The 26,903-nt window shown below is 49.7% G+C and overlaps 1 protein-coding gene across 2 annotated transcripts in view; it reads left to right on the top strand.

Moving 5' to 3' along the window:
- The window catches only part of DPP6 (dipeptidyl peptidase like 6), an 846,033-nt gene that overhangs the window by 70,004 nt on the left and 749,126 nt on the right, over positions 1 to 26,903 (top strand). Inside the window, exon 1 of one of the 2 annotated variants that reach the window (XM_031455767.2) lies at positions 8,303 to 8,671. The exons of the other annotated variant lie outside the window; for it this stretch is intronic. Within the exon in view, the coding sequence (XP_031311627.1) occupies positions 8,621 to 8,671 (51 nt within the window). The 5' untranslated portion in view covers positions 8,303 to 8,620. Of the gene's footprint in view, positions 1 to 8,302; positions 8,672 to 26,903 lie in introns of those variants that run through there. 2 annotated transcript variants of the gene reach the window in all.

Genomic DNA, 26,903 nt, shown 5'->3' with positions numbered 1-26,903 from the left:
TCCCCTTCGGTAACCACAGTTTGTTTTCTATGTCTGTGCGGCCAGACTGTTTTATAGCAGCTGCACCATTTTACGCTCCCACCAGCAACGTACAACGGTTCCAGTTTCTCGGCACCGTCACCAACAGGTGTTATCATCCGACACTTTTGTTACAGCAGTTTTAGTGGCTGTGAAATGATGACCTGTTGTGCCTTTGAGTTTATATTACTTTCGTAGAGAAAGAGAAGAGTCAAAGTTTTATTTTTAAAAATGTGTGCCCCTGACCTTTTGAGCGGGCAAGAAACAACGTGGCGTGTGTGTGAGCTTCAGCCATAGACTTGGGGTGGGCAAAAGCCCCAGGACTGATTCTCCTTGATCACTGAGACAGATGACAGTGTCCTGACAACTGTTCGGATTTTCCTTCCTTTCTGGACATTTAGAATCTCAGGCTCAGAGAAAAGAACTCTGGCAAAAGTCAAGAGATCTGCATGTTCCCTGCTCGCTGCGCAAACTGAATGCATAATCTTAGAAGCAAATTAAAATCCCTCTTTTTACCTCCAGACATTTTCTTTGTCCATCACGCTCAGTCTGTAAGTGTTGGGCTATTTCTCTTCTACAGAAGATTCCACGGGAACCCTCAAATGTGTATTCTGCTCTCCTGGTTCTGTTAAATAGATGTTACCTACAGGAAGTTTACATCGCCGATGAGAATAGGATTCTCCTACCCTCAACAGCTTAGATTTTCAAATAATTTGCTGATTTACGAAGCTTCTTTATACAGCAATCCTTAATGTATACAGAGCTGTCAATAGGTAATGCTCCTTATAATTCATTAAGAAAGTGTTTAATACCAACAAAATTCTGCAGGGTTCAGGAGATCTTTGTTGGGATAAGGAGGCAGAGTTAGCTGAGGGGGGGAAATAGCCGTGGATTTAGCCTGGAATGTTACAGAAGTGTGGTTTGGCCAGAGATACGTGACCCAGGCTCCTCGCCCTTCGTTCGTCCACTTGTGACCTGGGTTATGGAGTGGAATACACTCATTATGGTTCAGAGACACATGTGAGGAGAGAAGAGAAACCCTGACCCACAGGTGTTAGGGTCCACAGAAGCCTGTTACCCGAAATGGAAGACCACTCCGGCCAATCTAATGTGGAGAACTGGGTCAGAATCACCTCATTCCTGAGAACTTCATGATTTCAGTGGATCAAGAAAAATAACCCTGTTAAACTGAACGAGGCCAGAGGCAGAGATTAACTTAAACAGTTTCATTGACTCTTGGTCTGCTCTCCCACAGGAAAACACGGCCCAAGATAAAGTTCTTCTGATTACATCTGGGAGGTCCTTTACGTATACCCTTGGGGTTTCCCTGACACATTTTATCAGTCCAGCAATGTAGGTTTAAAAAGAGATTTATCAAAAAACTGTATGATGTCAATTCTTGCTTGAGCGGCACAAATGTCCCTTCACCCATTGTTTCTTCTGTTCGGGAAACTCATATTGAACACCTGCTGTTTATCAGTCACAGTTTGAGAGCTCGAGGACCTGAAGAGAAGCAGGGTGGCACACGCCACCCATCTGGTACAGAGGAGCCCACGTGTGAATAAATACGTGTGATCAGTTCTGACGAGAGCTCTTCCAGCAGAAGAAAGATGAGTGCTTAAGTGACCAACACAGCACTTTTAATGTTACATTATCACCGAGGTGACGCTACGTTTAGTCTCCACCTCTTGGTACTGTGCGGATGCGCAGCTGTGAAGGAGCAGTTGAGAAATGTGTCAGCTGTGAGCAGAGGTGACATTGGTCTTACGCGTTTTACACCATTGATTCATAAATGACTCTCATCCATCCTCCCTACCACCATGTCTGTGTCCTGGGTGTTCCTGCTCAGGACTCGTGCAGGGGCTTCCCCATGGCCTGGCCTCTTTGCCTTTGGAGAGCAGCTTAGGAGAAGGCATTCATTTTTAAAACACGAATCTGAGTGTGTCATTCTCTCCTCGGGGACCACGGGCCACCCTCACTCCATTTCCCATAGGAGACGGCTCACAGAGCTGTCACTGCGGATCTCAGTGTGTCCTTCTGCCCTCATCTCCATCACCCACCCCTGCGTCTGTGTGTTAGCGGTCTGGACCAGTCATGAAATTCCTCTGCTGGCCCTCCCTCCCCCCAGCTCCATGATTCCCTAGTTGCTAAATTTATGTTGATCCTTTGAGATGTGTTTCAGCTGTCACCAGCTTTCTCTGATATTGGCCCGAACTCTCTACAAGCCTTATTTATTTTTCCACATCATGTTTGTTTTCTTAATATTGTTGTTGTCGGTACTGTCCATTTTGATGTCTCCCCCAAGACCCTGTGAAATCCTTGAAGATGAAGACTCTTTCCCAGAAAAAAATCCCTGTGTTGGGTGTATTAGTAGTGTTGCTACATACTTTAATTTGTTTAATTCCTAAAGGTTTTCTCTAAACCATTGTTATCATACCTGTGCCAATTTTAAAATAAATACTGACAGATTACATTTTTTTTCTCAGAAGATATCTTCCTGAAAATTTATGGGTAAATCAAATTACATAGGATGAATGATGTTGTCAGTGCAATAAGAAAGCTCACATTTTAAAGAATGTCAATAATGAACTGATCTGTGAGTACAAGAATAGTTGGTGATGAGAAAAATCACTCTCTTTTCCCATGCACTGTGATGGTTAGTTTTGAGTCAAGTTGAGTGGGCCACAGGGTGCCCAGATATGTGCTCACACACTTTTCTGGGTGTTTCTGTGAGGGTGTTTTTTGGCTGAGATAAACATTTGAATCAGTAGACTGAGTAAAGCAGATGGTCCTCCTTAATGTGGTGGGCCTCGTCTAATAAGTTGAAGGCACGAATAGAACAAAAAGGCTGAGTACAGGGGAACCCCTACCTGACTGCTTTGAGCTGGGAAACATCAGTTTTTCCTGCCTTCAGACTGAAACTGAAATGTTTTAATTTTTCTTGGGTCTTGAGTCTGTTAACTTTTGGACTGAAACTTACAGACTGGCTCTCCCCTGGGTCTATATATATATCTTCTGTTTCCTGGAGAACCCTAATAAAGCCCACTTTGACTTCCACTTTTATAAGTTAGGAATCTCCCGTGTTGCATTTCCTTAGACAGTGGCGTTCACCTAGGTGAAGTTAAACTTTTCGTAGTAAGTAACAAGAAAAGAACGCTGATGAAATGACATGATGAATCTATTCTTCTGTTGTAAACATTCCCTGAGGTCAAATGTGAAACTGAACATACTGCCAAAAGTCTTAACTTAAATCAAAGTCACTTGAGTCAAAGCAGTCGCTAATGCCAACGACACAGAAATTAAGGATGGAGCAGAAGGAGGGACAAAACCATGTCTCTGTTACAGCAGGTTTGGAGAGAGCCCATCGGAGTTAAAGAATGTCCATGAGGCCACACTGAGCAAAGGCAGGTGGGATAGAGGTGCCTCAAAGCATGGCAGGTCCTATCTGCTCAAACCTCACAGAAATGCAATGATGAAAACCATGGGATAAGCATGCTCTTCTTGTAGGGAAAAAAGAAAGCTGGACATACAACTAGAGAGATGAGCCAACACTTATTGCTAAATATAGGACCACATTTGCATCCCATGTTCATAAATGCAGCACAGGCAAAAAAAAAAAAAAGCATTTTGAGCATGGGAGTGAGGAGAGGGGATCTGATGTCTGTGCCGTCTTACAATATTTCCTAATCTAATTTTCTCATAAAATGTAATATTCAAAAATAATATGGCACGTGAGTCTTCTTATTTTAAGCATTTCCTCCCAGACTCTGGGCATCTTTCTTTCCCCTGGACCCTTCTTTTTCTGTCCCCATTCTTTTTCTCCCCACAATGCCCCAAGTCAATGGCTGAACGCAGATAAGGTGCAAAGACTGAAAGGTTAGGACTGGATATTCAGAGTTGCTTTGCTCTTTTTTTTCTATGCAATGTTCCCACTTTATGCCAGCTTTTAGTCTTATCTTTCCTGTAGGACTTTTTGCCAGAGGCCAGGCAGGAATAGGTCCCAGGAGTGCCAGGCAGTTTTGGCTGATAGCTGTCCTGTAAGTGTTGGGAAAAACATTGTCTCCTGGCAGAATTATTTACTTATTAATTAATGTAAAGTTTAATCCGTAGCATTCTGCTTTTCACTTCTAGAGATAATTAAAAGGAAACTATCAAAATGACAGGTTAAAAAAATTTTGTCCTATATCTAGGAATACATTTAACCCAGGAGGTGAAACACTTATACACTGAAAACTATAAGACATTAATAAAAGAAACTGAAGGCACAAATAGATGGAAAGATATTCCTGTCCAAGGGTTAGAAGAATTCATACTGTTAAAATGTCCATACTACCCAAAGCAAGCTATAGATCTGGTGCAATCACTGTCAAAATTCCAATGATACTTTTTACTGAAATGGAGCCATCTTAAAATTTGTATGGAACCAAAAAAGGCCCTGAATAGCCGAAACAATCGTGAGAAAGAAGAACAAAGCTGGAGGCTTCATAGCCTCTGATTTCAAACTGTATTACCAAGTTATAGTAATTAAAACAATATAGTATTGGATTCAAAACAGACACCTAGATCAATGGAACAGAACGGCCAGCCCAGTCTCTTCAATAAATCATGGTGGGAAAACTGGACCGCCACACACAAAAGAATGAAAGTGGACCACTATCGTATACCATATGTAACAACTCAAAATGGATTAAAGACTTGAATGTAAAACCTGAAACCATAAAACTCCTACAAGAAAACACAGGGGGTCAGCTCTTTGGCATTGGTCTTGACAATGGTTTTTTGGATTTAACACCAAAAACAAAGGCAACAAAAATAAAAATAAACAAGTGGGATTACATCAGACTAAAAAGCTTCTGCACAGCAAGGGAAACAATCAACAAAATGAAAAGGCAGCCTACCTAATGGGGAGAAATATTTCCAAATCATATATCTGATAAAGGGTTAATATCCAAAATATGTAAAGAACTCATACAGCTCAATAGCAAAAAAACAAACAAACAAACAAAAAACAACAGTCTGATTTAATATGGGCAGAGGATCTAGATATTTTCCTGAAGAATACATACAGATGGCCAACAGGTACACGGAAGGATGCTCAACATTACTGATCATCAGGTAAATGCAAATCAAAACCACATTGTGGGAGGGGAGGGCAGGGTATAGTTCAGTGGTAGAACACATGCTTAGCATGAATGAGGTCCTGGGTTCAATCCCCAGTACCTCCACTAAAAATAAACAACAAACCTAATTACCCCCCCCCAAAAGAACCTCACAGTGAGCCATCCCTTCACCTGTTAGAATGGCTATTATGGAAAAGATAAGGAAAAACAAATATTGGTGTGGATGTGGAGAAAAGGGAACCTTGTGCACTATTGCTGGGAATGGAAATTGGTGTGGCAACTATGGAAAACAGTATGGAGGTTTCTCAAAAAATTAACTACCATATGATCCAGCAATTTCACTTCTGGGTATTTGTTCAAAGAAAATGAAAATACTAACTTGAAAAGATATATGCACCCTCATGTTCATTGCAGCATTATTTACAATAGTCAAGATATGGAAACAACATAAGTGTTGGTTGATGGATCGATATACACAGAATGGAATATTATTCAGCCATAAAAAGAATGAAATCTTGCTATTTTTGATGACATAGATGGACCTTGAGGGCATTATACTAACTGAAATAAGTCAGACAAAAAAACAAATACCATGTGCACTCACTTATAGGTGGAATTTAAACAAAACAAAAACCAAGCTCAGAAAACAGATTGATTGCAGGGGCAGAGGTGCAGGGAGAAATGGGTTGAAGGTGGTCAAAAAGTACAAATTTCCAATTATAAGATAAATAAGTCATGGGAATGTAATATATAGCATGGTGACAGTGGTAAATAATAGTGTATTGCATATTTGAAAGTTGCTAAGAGAGTAGATCTTAAAAGTTCTCATCACAAGAAAAAAAATTTTTAATTACATATGGTGACAGATGCTAACTAGACTTACTGTGATGGTGATCATTTCTCAATGTTTACAAATATGGAATCATGTTGTACACCTGAAACTAACATAATGTTATATGTCAACTACACCTCCATTAAAAATATTTTTGTCATGTTTCCTCAGTTTTTCCTCATTACTCCATCATGTGGGATGGGCGAAGCCAGGTTTGTGAGAGAGCAGTTCCAACTGGCCCATTTTGGTGGGAAAGAGGGAAGAGCCCCAGTGAATTAATGCCCCTTAAGATAAAGAAGAGAAAGAATCACCTTAATGCTGCTTAAAAACAGAATTTAGATTGGCAATCTTTTTTGTCCACATCAAGCTGGGTTTAGTGTAGAAGCCAACAGTACACGGATGATCTGTGCCTGTATTCATTTCTAGAGAAAAGCTGTCATTAAAACTCACATAGGAAAGTGCTTCTTAAACCTAAAGGAACGAATAGTGTTACACCTACCACTTTCTGGGCAAATCCTAATCCACGTTCCTTTAAAAGCTGCTTTTCTTTTTTTTTAAATTGAAGTACAGTCAATTACAATCTGTCAGTCTCTGGTGTACAGCACAATGTCCCAGTCATGCATATAATGCATATATTCGTTTTCATATTAAAAGCTGCTTTTCAATTCAGCTTTGGTTTACCTGTTTCTTCCACTTACCTCTTAAACCAAATCACTAGTTACAAGTATTTTTCACCTGTAACCCAAATGCTTGCATGAGCTTATATATACATATTATATATGCACGTGTAATGCTTATATACAATGTTTAATATATGCGGGCATTGTGGGTAATTTACATAGAATTGTAATTGCTCAGAATTTTCTGCTTGAGTGTGGGCTGGAAACTGACCTCTTACTCATTCTTGCAGGCGATTTTTTTGTGAATGCAAAAAAAACAAATCCCTCCCAGCCTCATTCCCGCCACTGCCCCACAGGCGAGAACGCGCGCGTGCGCGCGCGCACACACACACACACACACACACACACAGGACAGTGAGTTCGACCCTGTGATGTCGATTTAGGTCGGTTGAAATAGCTCCAGTCCCGATTTTGCCGCGGCCTGGTCCTTGGTGGAGGAAAGCCGCGGCGTGGGGAGACAGCCTCCCGGCGCTCTTCCCAGCGGCTTGGGCTGGGCAGCATTTGAATTTGACCACCCTCTGCGTGCGCGCTCTCGGGTGCGCAAGTCTGTGTGTGGCCGGGGGAGCTACCTCGTGCGTGTGAAAGATTCATCCGCCCAAGATCGCCCAGGGGTCGTGATGACCGAACCCAGTGCGCCGTCAATGGGCAGCCCGCCCCTGGGGGTGGCGGTTGGGTGGAGGAGCGGAGCTGGGGTTTGGGCTCCGGGGCCAGACAGACCCCTTGGCGCGGCGATGGGCAGTAGGAAGCAGTAAGGATCAGGTCCAAAGAAACAAAGACGCCGGAGGGGCCATGGCTGGGGCGGAGGCCGGAGGGCGGAAGCGGCGCCTGGGCAGCCAGGTGTGCGGACAGGGGAGCCGGCGACGAGAGCTGCCGCTGCCCAGCAAGGTGCCCCGCGCCGTGGACCTGCCGCGGTGGCAGATTCGGCTGCAGACCCGGAGTGCAACCATGGAGACGCAACGTGTGTCCCATGGTAACCCGAAACAACGTTATTTATGAGCCCTCTGCTTACCCCTCCTTTGCTTCGCCACACTTGCAGCCGGCGTGCAAGGCGGCGCCCGCTCTGCCCGGCCTCTCCCTCCCCTCCCGGGGCCGCAGCCACGAGGTAGCCGCAGCCGAGCCAGGGTTAACGCCGGGCGGGAGGCGGCGGCTCCACCCGCGGAAATCGCGGTAGTGCCTGTTTGTAAAAACCACGCGTGCGTGCGCCGCACGCACACCCGGCCGGCGGGGAGGGAGGGGGCGTCTACCCCAGGAGGGGATGCTTGGAGGGGCTCCCAGTTCTACCGAGACAGTTCGGCTCGCTTAACCTTGGTGCAGCCCGAGACTCCCTGGTCCAGTGGGGTTCAGGGAGAGCAGCCGGTGTGTGTACGCGCGCGCGCGCGTACACACACAGATACACACACACACACACACACACACACACACACACACACGCCCGCTCCTGTCGTCGCCGCCGCCCTGCCAGGGTCCCTGCCTTTGGGGACAAGTGGGGCGCCAGCGGCACCCCACACTGCCTGCCGAGCAGCCCCCGAGCCGGCCGCGCCGCCCGGTGTCCCCGCGTGCGCCCCGCGCGTCGGCGCCGCTGTCGCTGGCAGAGCGCTGCCCGCCCGCCCGCCCGCCGGACACGCACGCTGTCGGAGCTGGCCCCGCGGCTCGCAGCCTCTTCTCCGCGCCCCTGCTCCCTGCTCTCGGCTTTTGTTTAAAGCAGCAGCAACCCCACGCCGTCCTCTCCGGCTTATTTTTCTTTCTCCGCGGCGGCGAAAAAGAGTTGATTGTCATTGTGACCCGCCGGAGACGGGAGAGGGACAGGGGTGGCAGAGGGAGAAACCGAAGAGCCGACAGAATTTTTTTTTTTTCTTCAAAAGCCAACTCCACCCAGTCTTAGTTCGGTCCAGTCTCTACTTTGATCATCACAAGACAATGGATTAAGTTACTCTTCTCTGGGCCAGAAGTCGGGTTCAGACTTGGGCAACATGAAGGAAAAGGCGATGATTAAGACCGCTAAAATGCAAGGGAACGTGATGGTGAGTGCTGGCGGGCGAGGCGCGCGCGGGGGCCGGGGAACCCGCAGTGAGGAGCGGCGATGGGGGCAGAGTCCCGACCCCCACCCCCACCCCGGGAGTGACCGCGACCCCCGGGCGGAGCGCAGCGGCGCCTCCATCACTTGGCACTTGGCACCCTACCCCCCACCCCCAACCAAGCAGCGGCCGCCGCCGGTGTGCGGCGGGCCAGAGGTGTATTTGCAAATTGCAACTTTGCGGCTCAGCAGCCCCTCTCCTTTGGGTGGGTGGCTTGGTGTCTTGGGCTAGGGGTGGGTTGCGCGAGGTGAGGACGGGGCCGCGGACCAGCCCCCGCCGGCCGCGCGTCTGCCCGAGTTTGCAGCGGCCCCCCGAGTGGCGGTACCGGGGGACCCGCGCAGAGCGAGGTTGCCGAGGCCAAGGGAGGGCTGCTGGGCCCGATGCCCGCGCCGGCCTCGGGGCTGCGAGTCCCCGCGCTCGAGACCTGTTGGCGTCCGCCGAGCCTGCGGTTCACTCGGAGCGGACACCAGGCGCTCTGCTCCGGCTGCTGCCACCGCGGCCGCCAGCCAGGCGGAGCCCTGCTCTCGGGTGTGACCACGATGACTCCCCGGAAAGGGTGACTGTGCCAGCGAGCGTAATCATGGCACATGGTCCCCCGAGGAGGACCGTGCGCCGGGGACACCTCCGATCGGTGGGAGCTCCGGGGCTGCAGGCCAGGGGAGCAGCTTCCCCTCGGTAACTTTGCTAACTCGAGGACCCCGGCGTCCCGCCTCCCGCGCCGACCCTCGCCTGCTCCCGGGGACCGCGCCGCCCTCTGCGCCGCTGCTGTCGGCTTCCTGGAGCGCGGGCAGGGGGCCGAGGGGTCAGGGCGCTGGCACCTCCCGGGGAGGACGAGGAGGTTGCCATCTTGTTCTCTGGAAACGGCGCGCCTGTGAGTGTTTATTTGGCTGATGTTTTAACCCTTTAGGGGTTGGTGTGAGACGCTTGGGAAGAGGGGCTCTGCTCTCACACTACTCGCCCTCCCCCGTACTTGGTTATGGGGGAGGGACCGCGAGGTGGGGACTGCCCTGTTACTTTGAAGGGACAGAAGGAAATGCAGGAATTCCTTCAGGTGCAAGGCCTAGAGTCGCTTACGAGGTGGGGGCGGGTGGGGGAGCGGAGGTGTGTTTGAAAGAACCAGGTCAGTGGTCCATCTTGAGGTCTTACTTTCAACAAAAAGAAACAAGAAATGAAAAAATGTATTAAAATTGGACAAATACCCAGAAGGCTTAACCACACCCACAGCAGGACACCTGTTGCCTGGCGGAGGAGGGAGTATCAGCTTTGTGGCAGTTGACCCCTGGCCCGAGGTGTGCATGGGCCCTTAAGAGCACAGTGTCTGTATCCAAGGGGCTATTTTGTAGAACCACCCCCCTCCACCCCCCACCCCCTCCGGCGACAGGCCCCTCATTCAGGGGCCTTCATAGTCTGGTTTTCTGGCTAGCTGACCTAGTTGTTTGTGAAAATACATGTGTCCCTAATTTTCCCACACCCTTTTTAGCCATTGTGTTGTTCAGCATCATTTCTTGTATAAACAGGGCAGAAACGTGCGTGGCCTCATGTTTTCCCATTAAGTTCCCACCCACATCTGTAATTCCTCTTTTATATTCTGCTCCAGTGCACTAGCAAAACCTGCCTAGTTAGGACTGAGGCAAAGAGAGGCTTCACTTTAGTTCTGTGGATAATAATGATGATGCTTTATTGATTCCTCACCTAAATCTGTTGTCCAAGGAGTGTTTCTCCTCATCATGTGGATGGTAATTGTGACATAGTGACATCTTTCTATTACATCCTTGTTAAAAACTTTTAAGGTCTTCCCTCCCACTCCCCCCTCTCTGCAGTGACTTCGGAAGATAAAGACTGAGAGGAATATGAATCTCATTTTCGCTCCAGCTCTGAGTCAGGCAGTTCCAGGGGTGCACACTCAGGCCGCTCGTAAGTGCAGTCAGGGCAGGCTGAACTGCTCCTAGGAAAGTCCACAGCAGCAGCCATGTCTTTAGGACCATCCGTTTGTCCGCCTCAGAGAAAAATGAGACACAAGTCGCACTCAACTTTTAAAGGTTCTGTCAGTCCTTAAATTGATCATTCTGACTCTGCAGTCTGCTTTGTCCCTCTTTTGAAATGTCACGTTCCAAACTAAATCCACGCAGCTTTAAGCGAGTGATCACGCTGCCCCCAAGTCATCGCTCTGAGACTTAGTGATCCCCGATTTTCCATCAGTTGTTTTGGAAGACTGGCTAATCACAGCCTCCCTTCGGTTAGATGACTGGCAGATTCTGCGCGCTTGCAGCTTGATTGGAACTGAGGTGGTATCTTGCATCCCCGATGAGGATGGGGTGATTTACTGCCATTGCTGACAGCCGCGTTGCTGCACATCTGAGCGCTGTGAAAGCGGCAGAGGCTGCCACATTGTGCAGTGCTGGTGCGTGGACACGCACCCGGAGGTGCGGGCACAGACTCCGTCTCCGCGCAGGGCACTCAGGGCTGACGGAGCTGTCTGGACCACGCCTGAGGTTTGCTAAGTTAAAGGGAAGCACTTGATGCCGCCAGAGCCATCAGAGAGGGCCACATCCCTGCACAGACGGCGATGGACATGCTCCTGATCCCGGTGTCTTCTCACGCCCGTTCCCACGTGCAGCCGTCCTGGATCTGTGGTCTGTGGTCCCCAAGAACTGCCATGCCATCGTCCTTAATAGAAAGTCTGTTTTTTATATAAAATCTTAGCGAACGTTTTATTCCTCACACGTTGGTGTAGAAGTTTAGCACGGGTGACAGACGATTAAGAGAAAGCAAACTTCCTAGCATAGTATCTCGTCTCGCTTTGGGTGAATAAATGAGTAAAAGAAATAACATGGGCGGAACCACTCACAACTCCTATTTTAATTCCTGAGAAGAGTCTCTTTCACAAAATTTATTTCTAACATTGCGAGAAGGGAGCCTGCCACATGCCATCTGCAATTTAATACACCCAGAAAGAGACTGAGGTTTTTCCACTCTCTCCAAGCAAAAATTATTTTTTAAAATAACTGTTTTCATAAAATGCACATTTGAGAATTCATGGGGGGGGTGTGACTGGCGTGTTTTCTCGGCCCTCTTTCCTCGATGTCCTGCTCGCTGAGCTGCTGTTTGCGTTGAGTGGCCATTCGTGACAGGCGCATCCTCTAGCAGGAGGCTCTAGGGTCAAGGGAAACTTTATTATGCAGAGGATGTTACTTCATGCTGAATTCCCTTACTCTGCCCGTAACAGCTTTTCCCAGACGTCGAGTTGCTTAATGGAGACTGAGTAAAGGTTGGTTCGAACGTAAAAGTCCCCAGGACTGCCCTCTGCCCTTTGGGGACAGTCTCCCCCTTCCTTGGTGTGTGCTGTTGACTCTGCAAGTAGATGGCGGGCGAGTGAGGTTGGGCAGGCCCGTGGTGACCAGAGGAGGTTCAGAAAAAGGCGGTAAGGGTCAAAGGCCTGTGAGCCACAGGGCTGCCTGAGAGTGTCATGGGTGCTTGGTGCTGGTTTTAAGCGAAAGTTGCAGTTCGGGAATGAAGTTCTTGTGTCAGGAAAGCTGACGTTTGTCCAAGGGCCGCTGGAGCTGGTGGCGGGGCTCTGGTCCCTGAGTGGATGCGTCTGTGATATCTTCCCAGGTCCTGCCTTCCCATCCTCTGTTGGATAGAAGCCCCCAGCCCAACCGCCCTCTGTGAGAGCTGCTGCCTCCCAGGCCATTTGGGTGCTGCACTGATTCAGTTCCATGAAACAGGATGACCTTCCGCGTTGATGCCCAGTGAGCAGAGGAAGGGCTTTGAGGTTTATCGATGAGTTATGGGAAGACATAGACCCCCACTGTCAACCCTACATGGGACCAGTGACACTTGTGGGATGGCTTCTAGGGGCGCCGCCCTTAGAGGTGCGGTAGTCCCCCCGTCTGAGGCACCACTCCTGCTCCCCCGTGTAGGGGTGGGCACGCTGGCGACAAAAAAGGCGTGGGGCTGGTTCTAACTGTGAGCTTGGTCGCTTGTATATTGGGCAGAATTTGCCTTCTTGAAATGGGTCCCCAAATTACTTCTGAGGTCCCCAGCTTTTGAGAGTTTATCCCTGGGCTTCCCAGTGGTACGATATCTACCTAGATATTTCTCTGCTTCCTGGTTGTTCAGTGTCTGTTCACGGAATCGTCAACCTCATAACCAGACTCCTCCCAAAATATTGATTAATTCCACCTGGGCAGAAAAAAGAAAGCACGAAGCGGGTGTCATTTCACACGCCTCTCTGAGAAGGTTTGCAGGGCTGGGGAGACTTCCAACACTAACTTCCAACAACAGATGCACAGAGGTGCTGAGATCTCCGGGAAGAAGTTCCTGTTATAGGGGTGGTCAGTTCAGGGTGCTTGGTAAAATGTCTTGAGTAGAACCGTCACCCGTAGGTCGGGCTGTCCTGCTTTTACAGAGCCCCATGCAGGTCCTTCCTTCGCGGGTCGCTGAGTGTTCACGTTGGGATGTAAAGTTCCCCTTCCCTGTGCCGCAGTTACTGCCCTCCTTTCTCTGATGTGTTCTGGCTGCTGATTGTATTACTCCAGACGTGTTCATCACTTGGACTTTGAACTCCCTGTGTTGTTGCTAAGACGTGTGGTGTGTTTCCAGAACATCAGCATCTTTGTTCACCCGTGGTCAGGTGCCGTGCAGGGGATTCCCCAAGTGGATGTGTGAATGGACAGGTGTGGATTTCCACACTCAGCATAAATGGCTTTGGTGGGAAGGGTCCATGGTTCCACTCATACTTTTCTTTCTTTTATTTAAAGAACTTCTTCAAATCCTAAAGCGTCAGATCACAGGAGAGATTAATCCGACACCCAGTGTATGTTCCACTTACAGCTACAATGAACTCGAAACTTATGCTCACTTGAGGGGTCACCATGTGTGGTTTTTTTTCTAGCACCACCAGGCAATTCTTCAACACCAGCTGGATGTCCTGTAATGCAACTCAGTTCCAACACGGTCCGTCTGGAGATAGCGTCAGATCCCACAGGTTAGGGGCTCAGCCGCAAAAGACTGTCCCCACTGTAGACGCCAAGCTCAAGTCCAGGTGCTTCTGACAAGGGCTGGAGGTCACAGGTCCCCAGGACCCCTCCTCAGCTTCCATTAACGCTAGAGTGACTCACCGAACTCAGGAAGTCAGTTTTCTTGCTAGATTGCTGGTTTATGACTAAGGATATTAAAACACAAATGAGCAGCCATGTGAAGAGATTCAGAGGGTCGTGGAGGGTCGCAAACACAGGAGCTTCTGTCCCTGGGGAGTTTGGGGTGTGTGTCACCTTTGATGGTTCTGGCTCACCAACCTGGAAGCTCTACAAACCCCGTCTTTTTGGGGTTTTTTTGGAGGCTCCATTACACAGGCAGCAATGATCAAATCACTGGCCGCTGACCACTGATTCAACCTCTAGCTTCTGTCCCCTCCGCGGCGGTCAGAGGGTGGGACGGAGGGTGCCAGCGCTCTAATCATGGTTGGTTCTCCTGGAAGCCAGCCCCCATCCTTCGGGGATTCCCTGCGGGCACCTTGTTCACCAAAACCCTGTTCTTGTTGAAAGGGGCTTATTATGAACAACACGACTCTCATTTCACGTTAAGGCTCTGAAGCAGTTTCAGGGACTGAGACAAAAGACCAAACATGATGACGGAAGACGTCCCCATGGCTCTTAACGCTCAGGAGAGGAGAGTCAAAGGCTCTGGAAGCTGGGAATGTGGCTGCAGACCAAACTACGCAACATCACAGTTCAGTAACTGCTCCCTCAGTATACCCCTTCTATGTGGGGAGGGAAATCAGTCTACCCCAGACCATTGCTTTCTTTTCCCTTCATTAATTCAAAAATAAATTCAATGAGGAGTGTTTTGTGAGCTCTTTTGTTCCCGGGAGCCAGTTCTGCTTGGCTAGCAGGGCCACATTGCAGACCTCAGGAAGGGGCACGTCCCAGACCATGGAGGACACACGCACCGGCTGAGCCCGGAGTCGGGAGCTGGGCAGACCTGGTCAGAACTCCCCTTCGTCCTGTGCTTCCTGCGACGTGGGAACAGGTTCCATTCAAGACGTGGAGGGTCTGCAAGTCCATCCCGGGCAGTGAGGCTCAGCAGTGGCTGGATGCCACCGTCATCAGGGAGGTTTTGGAGAGTCCGGAGGCTTCCGGTGATCCTGTGAGCAGGCGGAGGTGAGAATGCTTGGTTGAGGGCAGAGGTTCCCAGCCTTGCTGCCTGTTGAAATCACCAGAGGAACTTTCTTGAGGGTCACTTCAGGCTAGCCACACCATACCCCCAACACTCACACACACATGCACACACACACAGCCAACATACACCCTCCAACACACACACACATATACACATGCGTGCACACACCCAGCACACACATGCACATCCCCAATAACTACACATACACGCCCCTCAACACACATGCACATCCAACACACACTCCTTCAACACACACATACACATATATACACACATGCATACACACACCCAACACACACATGCTGCACACGCGCAGACACCCTCCAATACCCACACACGCATGCACCTCAACACACACACGCATCCACACACACCGAACATCCACACACACAGTCACCATCACACGTGTACACAGCACCCACAGACCCACATGCACACACAGTCAACATACACACCTCTCACACACACACACACAGGCATACACACACCAGCACACAGATGCCACACGTACTCTGCAATACCCACCCATGCACGCACCTCAACACACACATGCATCCACATACACACACACAGCCCCCATCACACACATGCACCCGCACACACATGCACACACGAGCGCGCAGCGCTCTGCCGTGGCTCCGCGTTGCAGCCGGGGCGTTAGCATGCCTAATAGTGCTTCTGTTGGCAGCCGAGATGGAGAACCCCTGGCTTAGAGGCGACTTCTTAAACAAACATCATCATCAGAGCCTCCAGAAATCACACTGTCGTTTATCAGAAGCCCCCTCGGTTAGTGGAAATCGCAGTCAAGGCTGGTTTCCCGGGTGGTGGAGGAAGCAAATGTCCGGAAAGCTGGGAAGAGATCCCAGGAGAGAGAAGAGGAGTCCTGGGGAGAGCTGAGCGCTGTGCCTCTGGTGCAAGGCTCTCGCCTTGTCCTGGGCTGGGGAGGGGACACCGGCATGTGGGCAGTCAGCTATCCTCTTCTTCTTCTTCACGCCCAGAGGTGAGCGATCCTTCTGACTGCAGGACACTCTAGTACTTGTCTGTGACCCACTTGAAAATTTATTTCAAACCAGTGGGGCAAGTGGAACAGGGCGGGTCAAACAGAGACTGTAGCTTCTGGAGCAGCAGGAGAGATTCTGGATGTTGCCATCAGCTCTGGGAGTGGCCTCTGCAGGCAGCCCCCAGGACCGCTGCTTCCTCCTGGGGCCACCAGGGAGTTCAAAAGCGGGTTCCTCCCCAGGGATCTTTCAGCTCTACCCCCCCCCCCAGCCCCCCGGCCGCCGTAGCCTTGCCTCCTCGGTGCTGACCTCGGACACGCTGGAGAAGGTGCGACCTTCGTGCAGAACGAATATTCTGTGGGCGTGACAGGTCCCTGTGCGCTGACTTACACTGGGCGCCATCGCTTTGGTCGCTTGGCTTTCTTAGCTCTTAAGGGAAAGCAACCAGGCTGCACTAGCAGCGCTGCCAAGGGTGCTCCGGTGTCCAGTCTGGCATTCCTCCCCTGAGACAACAGAAAGGAGCCGCTGGCCAGCCAGTCCAGCCACCAGACCTGGCTGTCAGCGCACCAGCTGTGGGTGGGCTGGGGCTGGGGCTGGCCAGGGGAAGAAGCCGAGGGCTGACCCCTTTTCTCCATGATAAAGGTGTTTGAAGAATGAGGTCTTCCTCTGTTTTTCCCAGCCTGCCAGACCAACGCCCCTCTTCGGCAACATTTAGCTTTGCTTCAAACAATTCTCCTTGTGTGATTTTGGTTATGTACATGCGAGTAGGAAATCCTCTCCTAGTAGGAGCCCAGCTATGAGCTTCAACTTCCCATGCCTTCTAATTCTCCAGTTTTTGCAAAATGAGACTTAACGATCTTCAAGCCAAAATTCTCTCTTACTTACAAAAGGATTCCATCAGGGACTAGCCTCTCTATGCTCAGGCCAAAAACGAATTCACACATTTGATGGAAACTATAATTATTTGTAACAGAAAACCGAGGATTTCCTGGTTAAATACTAGTTTCCCAGAAATATCTGTTTATTAGACCAAACCAAACCCTGGTCAACTTCCCATAATAGAAATCTGGGGGCTGCTCTTCGTCCTGTGACTCTGTAAGTCGTGCACATACTTTTAAGATCCCCCACTCCTTCACTTCAAACCGAATTATACTAGTAACTTCCTGTTCGCACAGCACCTGTGGAGATTATGAAGCAACGTTGCATCCACGCCGTGTGATGCGAGAACAGCCCGTTGTGGTGACAGGGCAAGAAGCATTTCTTTTTAATGGTTGAAGGAGCTGAGACCGGGGCGGGGGTTGTTCAGCGGGACGGTCGAGCTCAGCTGCCACACTCCGGGGCCAGGGCCTTTGCAGCCCACGAAGTACTCTTCCAGAAATCCCCCCCTTTCCAGCCACGGCTGGAATGAAGCAGAGCCCGAGCGTGGGAAGGGAGTCTCAGGTCGCCTGGACCAAGGTCTCGCCTGACCCTCGCCCTCGTCGGACTTCTGGCCTTCCGTGCAGCCGGTGCCGGGAACTCTGCCGCTGGTGGCAGGTTCTCTCCCGTTCGCGTGAACCCTGCCTGCAGTGAACTTCCTGCGGTCCCAGCTCTCAGCCTCTGACCTGCGGAAAGTTAGTCTCATCCCTGCTGTAAGTGGCAGTCTGACCTGTCGTGGACGGCCGTCACGTGTCGTCTTTGCGGTCTCTTTCCCAGGAGAAGCGTCTCTGTGTCCTGCAGTCTCTGTACATTTGATGGGAGTGACTGTGCGTTTAACGACTAGGGGCACCTCCCTCCCATCCAGCCGTTGCCCTTCTTCAGCGTCTCCGCTTCCCCAAGTTTCTTCCCATTTTATTGTTGTTGTTGTTGGTTTTTCGCCTGTTTAAAACCAACTTCCAGAGCCAGGACTCAGTTCGGGTGGACCCAGCCCAGGCCATGTTTTAGGAAAGGGCCTCGTCTTTTATGAAGCTCTCCGCAGAGGGTGAGGCTGAGACGTGGGGACGGAGAGTCACGACGTGCACAGCTGGCTGAGGTTTGCTTACAGAAACGGTAGAAGCGGCCCCGCCAAACCTTCAGCCGCGAGGCGCCTTCTGCAAAGCAGGGGTTGTTTCAGCCTGGCTGACCGAAGGTGACTCCGCCTCAGGTCTCTCTTGCTGTTTGCTGTGTGTGAAGCAGTTCAGCCTCACCTGCAAACGGGAAACTCCAGTAATTTAAAATGAACCTTCCTGTCCCCTTGAAAGACACACAGTCCCCTGCCGGGAGCTCTCTGCCCTCCTAGTGAGCGGGGGAAGGCCCAGGAGGCATCAGCGCAACCTCAGGAGGGGGCAGGCACGGGCGCTGGATAATGCCGCCCGCAGACACGCCCGGCTGCCCGAGGAACCTGCAGTTCAGCCCTCACCCGACGCCGCCGGTGTCAGCTCTCCATCTGTGGGGCGACGCTTCTCTTTAAGTGCCCCCAGCACCTCAGCTGCATGAGCTTAACCAGGGCAAGGCGATGAAAATAACAGCGAGAAGACACCCGGCAAAAAGTCGAATTTTCCCCCAAGATTTGTAATACTAGGTTTTGGCAAAGATGTGGAGCAGTGGGAACCCTAATCGCAGGTCGAAGGCGCAGCTGAAACTTTGCAAAGGATTTCACATTAGCTGCTCACGTTGGTGATGTACACGGCCCTGTGCCTCCCTGTCTCACTCCTGGGTTGTACCCACGAGAAGCTCCTGCAGGTGTGCACCAGGGACAGGTACGAGAATGCTTATGGCAGAAGTGCTTGTAATAGCCTCAAACTGGAAGCCAGTCACATCCTTGTCTCCAGGGGGATGCATGACTGTTAGTGTGTGATGCAGTGGAGTCCCAGATGGGGCATCAGCAGAGTACCGGGGGGGGCATCCGTGGGGTACCAGGCGGGGCGTCAGTGGAGTACCAGGCGGGGCATTGATTGAGTACCAGACAGGGTGCGAGTGAGGAGCGCGTGCTCAGAAACACGGGCTTTCTCACCCAGTGCTGAGCAAAAGAAGTCGAGTCTGAAGGAATACGTGCTGTGTGGTTACGTTTATATGAAGGCCACAACAGGTGAAGCTAAATGCCCTGTTAAGGGACGCTGATGTGGAATCCCTGACAGATGTGGTAACAGTTTTAGAAAAATTAGGGGAATTCTTTTTCTTTTTAAATTTTTTTATGATTATATCTTTTTTCATGTCTTACTTGCCTTTTTTTTAAACATTTTTTATTGAGTTACAGTCTGTTCACAATGTTGTGTTAATTTCTGGTGCACAGCATCATGTTTCGGTCACACAGGTGCACACATATATTCGTCTTCGTATTTTTTAGCATAGGTCACGACAAGTAATTGAATAGAGTTCCCTGCGCTACACAGTAGGACCTTGTTGTTTACCTATTTTATATAGAGTAGTTAGTATCTGCAAACCTCCAACTCCCTAAAATCAGGGGAATCCTGACCATGCAAATCACAGAACCGTTGCCTGTGGCGGGGGTGACGGTGGCTCGGAGGACGCAGGGGACTGTTATTGACATGTTGGAGGTGCTGAGGCTTGAGCAGGGCTCACGCAGTCTGCTTCTTACTAACTCCTGTCTGTGCAGTGACGTTGGGTGTGTTTTTCTCTGCCTGTGCTGTGTTTTATGATGTGAAGAGACAGATCTTAACATGTGTTTGGCATCCCCTGGGTGAATGGGCAGTCCCCACGTGCGGGACATAGACCCCCTTTTCCTGCAGATGAAAACCATAGCCCTTAGAGGTCGAAGTGGCCATGGGGTTCAGCGTCCCTTCATCTGGGAGGCATGGTGAGGCCCAGAGGCCAAGGGAGATCTCAGTGCTGCTCTGTGGGGGGCCCCAGTCTGGGATAGAAACCAGCCATGTGGAGGGAGATGGGAATGGTCTCCAGACACCGGGTGGACCAGGGACAATGGGAAGGAAGAAGCCCGGGTAACCCCTGGAGGGGAAGACGTCAGGACTAGCAGATAGAAGGATCTATCAGGAGAGTTGAGATGGGCTGGAAGATACTGAGAGACCTCGGGGGCTGCTTACCTCTGACCCTGGGAACTGTCCCCAGTTGTGGGGATTGGAGGTTTTCCAACAAGAGCAGTGTGGATGGGCAGACGGGAGAAAACACAAATGGTGAACACCACCCGTGTCCACTGGAACCCAAGGCCTTGCCTGCCGCGCCTGCCGTCTGAGTCTGCGCGGCCCCTTGGACGGTGACCAGACCTCGTGCTGGCTGACTCGTATGAGCACTGTACTCTGCTGTGCTCCCTCCAGCTGCGTCCTGAGCAGTGGGCTCTGTGCAGTCTTGCTGATGATCCCCTCCTGGAGAAGAAAGGAGACAGAAACAAGGCAGGGCTTCCATTCCGGTTACAGCCCCGCGGGTGATCGGAGGCGAAGGGGCGGACACGCCCTCTCCCACTGCCGCTGCTGCTTTCAGCACTTCCCTGGACCAAACTTACACCCTCCCCCGAGGTTGTGACGCACCATCTCGTTTCTCCCGTGGGACGTGCACGCCCAGCTCCTAGGCTGGGATGGTTTCCCCAGCCCCACCAGTCTGCCGTGATCTCAGCCTAAAAGAAAGAATTCCTTGACACTAAAGACAGTCTGGTTGGCTGACCAAGGAATGGGGAGAGTCTTTTCTCTCATCCCCTTTTGCTTCCGTGTTTGTTTGTTCTGTTTTCTCCTGAATTATGTTTCCCTCTGAAAGTACAAGTCTGGGTTAACAAGCCTGCTGAAGAAGGGGTGACCAGGGACTTACCGGTTTCTGGAAGGAAGAGGAGGCTGAGTTGGTCAGTTTGCCCAGACCAGGTGGCAACTGCTGTTTGTTTTTTTGTTTGTTTTTTAATGTAGACTCACTTGAAAAATTGATCCACTTTCGTCTTGGGTTTTGACTATCATTTAAGTTCTCCAGGAAACTACAAGTAGCTACTCTGCAAAACATAGCAGTTTAACATCATTTGATCTCTCAGCTGCTGCCCTGCTCCTGAGAAGGGTGTTAATGTCAGAGCGCACAAGCAGCCATGCAAACCCAGCCATGATTTCAGTGCACACTGATTCTGCTTGAGTTGTGTGCACGTAGGTGTGAGAGTGTGTGCACGGGCAGGCGCCTGTGTGCTCACACATATACAAACACAGGAAGCTGAACTTTGCATCCTTATCATGATGATACTTTAAGACCGTCCATTATAACCTAACATGAATGAAGGAATTAACCAAATGTAGATGCCATGTTGGCTTCTGTAGGTGAACCAGTCGTCCCCACTGTCGACTTGGGGGAAAACACTCAACATGGGAGGTGCGAGTTTAAGTCTTATTCAGGAACTCACTGAGGACAGTGGTGGGGAGACAGCCTCTCAGTAGCTCTGAGAAAACTGTTCCAAAGTGAAACAGGAACCAGTTGATGGATGGTTTTTGGCTAGGAACTACATGCAGTCAAGCACACATCTTATAAAAGATTCATCACAAAGAACAGACATCTCAAGTGAATGATGTGAGTGCTTTTCTATGTGTGGGAAGGTACAGGAATCTGGGGTTGTTGAAATTCTTCCTGAGTTTCGCCTCTCACTCTCTGAGGACCTGCGTGTCCACAGCACGTGGTGCCTCATCCTGTTCTCTCCTGAATTCCTCCCAGGTACCTGTTGGTCAGCACGTAGTGGGTGAGAACTTAACCCTTTAGAGTTGGGTGCTAAGCACTGCACTTTGTTCTTTGTTCACACTGTTCGGAAGTACATTCTGGAGAGTGGTTCTTAAAGTGTGGGGCCTGGACCAGTGTTACCTGGGAACTCTTGAAATGCAAGTTCTCATGCTCACCCAGATCAACCCAAAGGGAAGCTCGGAGGGTGGACACCTCATCAGTACTTTAACCGGTGATGCTGGTGCACACTAAAATTTAGTTCTGAAGTTACTAGTTCTCAAACTTTCTGTGGTGAAGGGCCCTTGACTTTCTTCTTCTTCTCCTTCTCCTTCTCCTTCTCCTTCTTTTTTAATTTCCATTCCATCATGGAGCAGTACTTTTGTAAACACAGTAAAAATGAAAAAAAGTTAAATAAATGATATGTAAAGTACAAACCCAAAGTTGGTTTTATTAGGTCTGAAGACATAAAATTGCTGTCAAATCACTCTGAACTTTTCTGAAAGGCAGGCTATCAATTTCTGTACTTGTTTCTTAGAGAACCAGGGACAAGGGTTGCCCTCGGGCTCTGGCCTGCAGACCACACTCAGCGTGGCCATTGCTGGTGGGGCTTGGAAAGCCTTCCTCCCCGATTGGTAGCCTGGCTTGTTACATGTCCAGGCCCCTGGTGGGAAATACGATTAAAAACAAAATCTCCTCCCAACACAGAAAATGTCTGCACAAATTCAGAAGAGAAAGAAGCCAGTCTGATTATCACATAAGGATTGACCAGTACTGCAAAGGCAGGCAGAAACCTCGCTTTCCTCAAGCCAAGGGGCTCTCAGCAGTTATGTCAGGCAGTTTTGCAACGTGGAGTCTGGAGACAAGTCCGGCCCATCTCTCCCCATGAACCTGGGAGGTGAGGCTTTCTCTGCTGTGGTGATTACTTTTTACAGATGGCTCCTGGGTCCTTGAGAAAACAATTCAGAGTCATGAGACTGGCCAGAGGTTTAGTTAACTATTGAAAAGATTTCCATACAAACAAGATGTGAAAAGAACAGAGGAAGAGGTTATGAAAAAAAGTGGGGAAGGGTCAGTGTGTCTTCCCTGATTTGCAACAGGGAGAATTAAGCCACTTATTAAATTTATATTTGTATTTACCCTTATATCCCCAAATTCTGAGGGTGTCATGTCTTTTTTTTTTTTTTTTTTTTTTTACTTTCAGCCTTATCAGTGGCATGTGTTTTGGTAGCGAGCAGGTCTGTGAGTTATGAACCCCAAACTACCTTCTTAGTGTGACTATTTCATTTTGAGACTCATTTGTGGTGAGGGGCTGACATGGGACAAGCAGGGTCGGAAAGATGGCTTTCATTTTTTGAGTTTTGTTCTCAAGGAAGAATTGGGTTTTTCCTACTTGTCTCTAGAGTTTATTTTTGGCTGTGATTATTTTAATTGATTCATTTTTTTAGACATCTAGGTAATGTTAATTACTGCGGGTAAGACTCTATTCTGAAGCCTACCACGAAGGTTTTTTTTCCTTCTTCTTCAATACATAGAATGGGGAGCCTTTGAAAATGCTCTTATGCAAATTTGAAAATTCCCTGTTACATTAACAATGTTAATGACAGCTAATGCATTCCCGAAGCTTCTGTGTGGTCCACAGCACTCAGAGTGCTTAGAAATGCTCCGGGACACCCAGCAAGTATCAGAGAACTGGAATTTTTCATGGAGATCAGTTCCTTGAAAAATGGATTCAGTGCGAATTTCAAGGGCTGAGAAGAGCTGCAAGGCCAGTCTCCATGGACCCTCTTTTCCCAGATCACGGTGGCGGCTTGGCTGACGAATCTGGGAGGAAGGGTCACTGCAGGAGAGTTAGAAGTGAGGGTGCCCTTCATGCGGCAAAGTAGAGGAAGGGAAGGAAAGGGCTGTCACAGGTGTGAGGAAAGGACGAAACCAAACGGAGATCAAGTGCTAACAAAGAACTCGCCTTGCTACAGAAACGACAGGCCAGCCAAGAAACAAGCACCACTCGGAGGGTTGGAGTACTCAGATGTATTACGCCGGCGGGCTCAGAGGGGCTTCTGCTCCAAAGCTCTGAGCACCTTCAAGATGTGCACATGAGGTTTTATAGGGTAAAGTACAAGCTTAGGGTATTCGGCCAATAGGCATGGAACAACTTTAGCAGCATTATCATCACAAAAGTGGAGGCAGGGAGGCAGCAAACCAACATTCCAAAGCCAGATATGTATCTTTGAAAATCCAGTTGGCTAGCAAAAAAACATAAACAGCAATCCAACACTAATTAACTTAGATTTACAAGTTAGTCCAGCAGAACTCAGATCAGTATTCTAATACTTAGATTTGTGAGTTATCTTGTTAGACCAGCCCAGCCTCTCCTTCACATTCCTAGACTTGTGAGTTATCTTGTTAGACCAGCCCAGCTTTTCCTTCACAGCCTCCTGAGAATAACGTCACATCCCGTTTCTGCTGGGACAAACTGGAGTGATGGCAGCAAGGACATTGTCCGTTTGGGTTGTGCTTTCAGCCCCAATAAGGGAAGACAGGCCCCTGTCGTGTCTCTGCTGACCCAGCGAGTTCTCCCTGCAGTGGTGGAGAGGAGAGATTCAGACTCTTTGCCCATCGCTCTCCTTAGCTTGACTCTGGTTGCCGCAGGTTCTTGGCATAAATGAATCTTATTCTAGAAGATTTTCTCACTGCCTCAACCTATTCGCCTTCCCTCCTTTCTTCCCGAGACTCCTTAGTATTAACCGCAAGTGAGGAGAGGTGGTTGGAACTTGCACCACAGCGAAGTAGCAGGAGCCCCGCTCGTGTGCCTCCTGGAAGCTCCCAGGTGGAATCCCGCGAGGAGAGCCTTTTGGGGAAATATCATTGAAAACAAAGTCTCCCAACCCAGAAATCCTCTCCACCAGGTAGGAGAGAAAGAAAACACTCTTAGTCTTTAAGCAAGCGTTCAGCCAAACGTGATGCACATCGCAGGCGATCCACCAAGGAAAATGCAAACCGGAAGGGAACTCACCCCTTAGATCGCCAAGGCCCCTTCCATACTTTTCCTTTTTATTGAAGTAGAGTCGATTTACAATGTTGTGGTAATTTCTGGTGTACAGCATAGTGATTTAGTTTTATATGTGTGTGTGTAGAGATATATGTATCTACACACACACATATATATATATTCCTTTTCATATTCTTTTCATTATAGGCTGTTACAAGGTATTGAATACAGTTCCCTGTGCTCTATAGCAGGTCCTTGTTGTTTGTCTATTTTATATACAGTAGCATCTACAAATCCCAAAGTCCCAATTTATCCCTCCCCTCCCCCTTTGCCCCCTGGTAACCATAAGTTTGTTTCCAATGTCTGTAAGTCTGGACCCGGAGATCATCATTCTAAGTGAAGTAAACCAGAAAGAGAAAGAGAAATTCCATATGATGTCACTTATGTGTGGAATCTAAAGAAGGATACGAATGAACTTATTTACAAAACAGACGCAGGCACCATACGTGTTTTTCTGCTAAGCAGTGACTAGTCCTCAGGTGAAACGCCTTGCGGCACCACTGGTGGACATAGCTCACCCCAGTGTCACCTGGGCATCGGGCGACCATCCGTGTCAGCTAATTGGCTGCATCCAGAGGGCAAGCAAACTCGTGTCTTTATGACAGGAAGCTTTGCATATCGGACGGAGCAAGGGGTCCACCAGTTAATGTGCAGCTCCCGCCCCTTCGGGAACTGGGAGATGGGGGCGCCCTACCCCCCTCCGATGCTGGCATTTTACAGAGATGGCTCCCAGGTCCTGGGAAAGGCGTCCTGGGAAGAAGCTGACGAAAGGCCTCTCTAGTCTTCAAAAGGGCACATTGCAAAGAGAAGAGAAAGTGCTTACAGTGACAAGTTCTCTAAGATAAACGCTTTAAGAAAAAGGAGAGGAGGGACTTTTTCCCCCCTTATTTTTAACCAGGAGAATCAGCCTCTCATTTGTCATTTGTATTTGTCTTTGGAGTCAAAACATTCCAGTGTGAAACCTGGACAGCAGCCAGCAAAGCCCCAGACCCCACCGGCAGTGAGCGGACGGGGGCTGAGCGCCGGAGATGTCAGTGCAATTTTAGGCAAAAGTGGGGCTCCGGTGACTGCCAGGGAGCCCAGTGCCTGATGGAACCATCCCCTCTTCCAAGAATTTAGGAGCAAGAAACACGCGCAGCCGTGGACCTGGAGCAGGGTCCTGCCTGCCGTGGGCTGGCGGCGGCAGGGTCTTGGTGCCGTGGGTGGGGGCGCTCCCTGCCTGGGGTTCAGGCAAGGGAGGCTGCCGAGGTGCACCAGCCTTACTTCTGAAAGCACTTGCTTTTTCAGTGCTTGGCACGTGGTCAGCAGTGAGGTAGGCACCTTGCAGGCGTCGTGCCACCAAACTCTCCAAACGGCCCTCCATTTATCAAATGAGCCTCAGAGATGTTCACTCGGAAATTTGCCTGCGGTCCCCTGGGTACAAGGGAGAAATCCAGGCTCATCCAACTCAGAGGGTGGGGCTCACTCCGGAGTCTTCAGAGAAGGGATCAAGCTTTCCCAGGCAAAGAGGAAACTCAGTAACACAAAATACTAATTAATTAATATAAAATGAATTTAAAAATTCACTCAGTGAGGCCACATGAAGGGCATTTGGAAGTTTATCCAGCAATTCAGTTTGTTGGCTTCAACGAGACCTTGACTTTTCATTTTATCTTCTTACTTTCATTACATCATCATTTGCTGATTTACTTGTTCAGTTTAGGTTCCACGATGAAGGGTGTGTGTGACTGTGAATTACGCCCGGTACGTGCGTGATGCTCTTCCTGGATCATGGGAGTTCGCCTGCTGTGCCCCGCCTGCTGCTTAGGCCGGGGAGAGCTTTGGTTAGCGGGGCTTCCTGCTGTTTTTAGAAGTTGTCTGTCACCAGATCCATGACAAGCGAAGGGTTCCCGGTGTACAAAGGCAGGTGGGCAGAAATCTTGCTAAGCAGGGAACAAAAATGCTGTTACTCCTGGACCTTGTTTCTCTTCTACCTTCTTTCAGTTCCTTACCCTTGGGGTCATCTGCCTATTCCCAGCATCCTCCTCAGTGTAGAGTAGGGCAGGGGAGGGGGTAAAATCGACCTCCTCCGATGCTAATGAGCTCATTAGGAGGCTGGCGGTGCAGCAGCGGGATGTGGTGGCGGCAGTGTGCCTGCGGATCTCACTGACCCTGATCACCGCTCGCACGCTTGGTGGGTAACGGGCACATGCTCACATCTAGCGAGCGTCTCCTAGGCAGGCGTCATGCGGGTTACCAAGGGGATCCTTCAGTGAAAAATACAGTCCTGCCTTTCCCTTTTAGGGCTTCCATTCTAGTGGCCGAAGTAACATGTAACTGAGTACACAGCTAACGATCTAATTAC

This window comes from Camelus dromedarius, chromosome 7 (genome assembly GCF_036321535.1).
Source record: "Camelus dromedarius isolate mCamDro1 chromosome 7, mCamDro1.pat, whole genome shotgun sequence".
NCBI lineage: Eukaryota > Metazoa > Chordata > Mammalia > Artiodactyla > Camelidae > Camelus > Camelus dromedarius.
The sequence above is the reverse complement of the archived record's forward strand: the minus strand, read 5'-3'. Positions and strand labels throughout refer to the sequence as shown.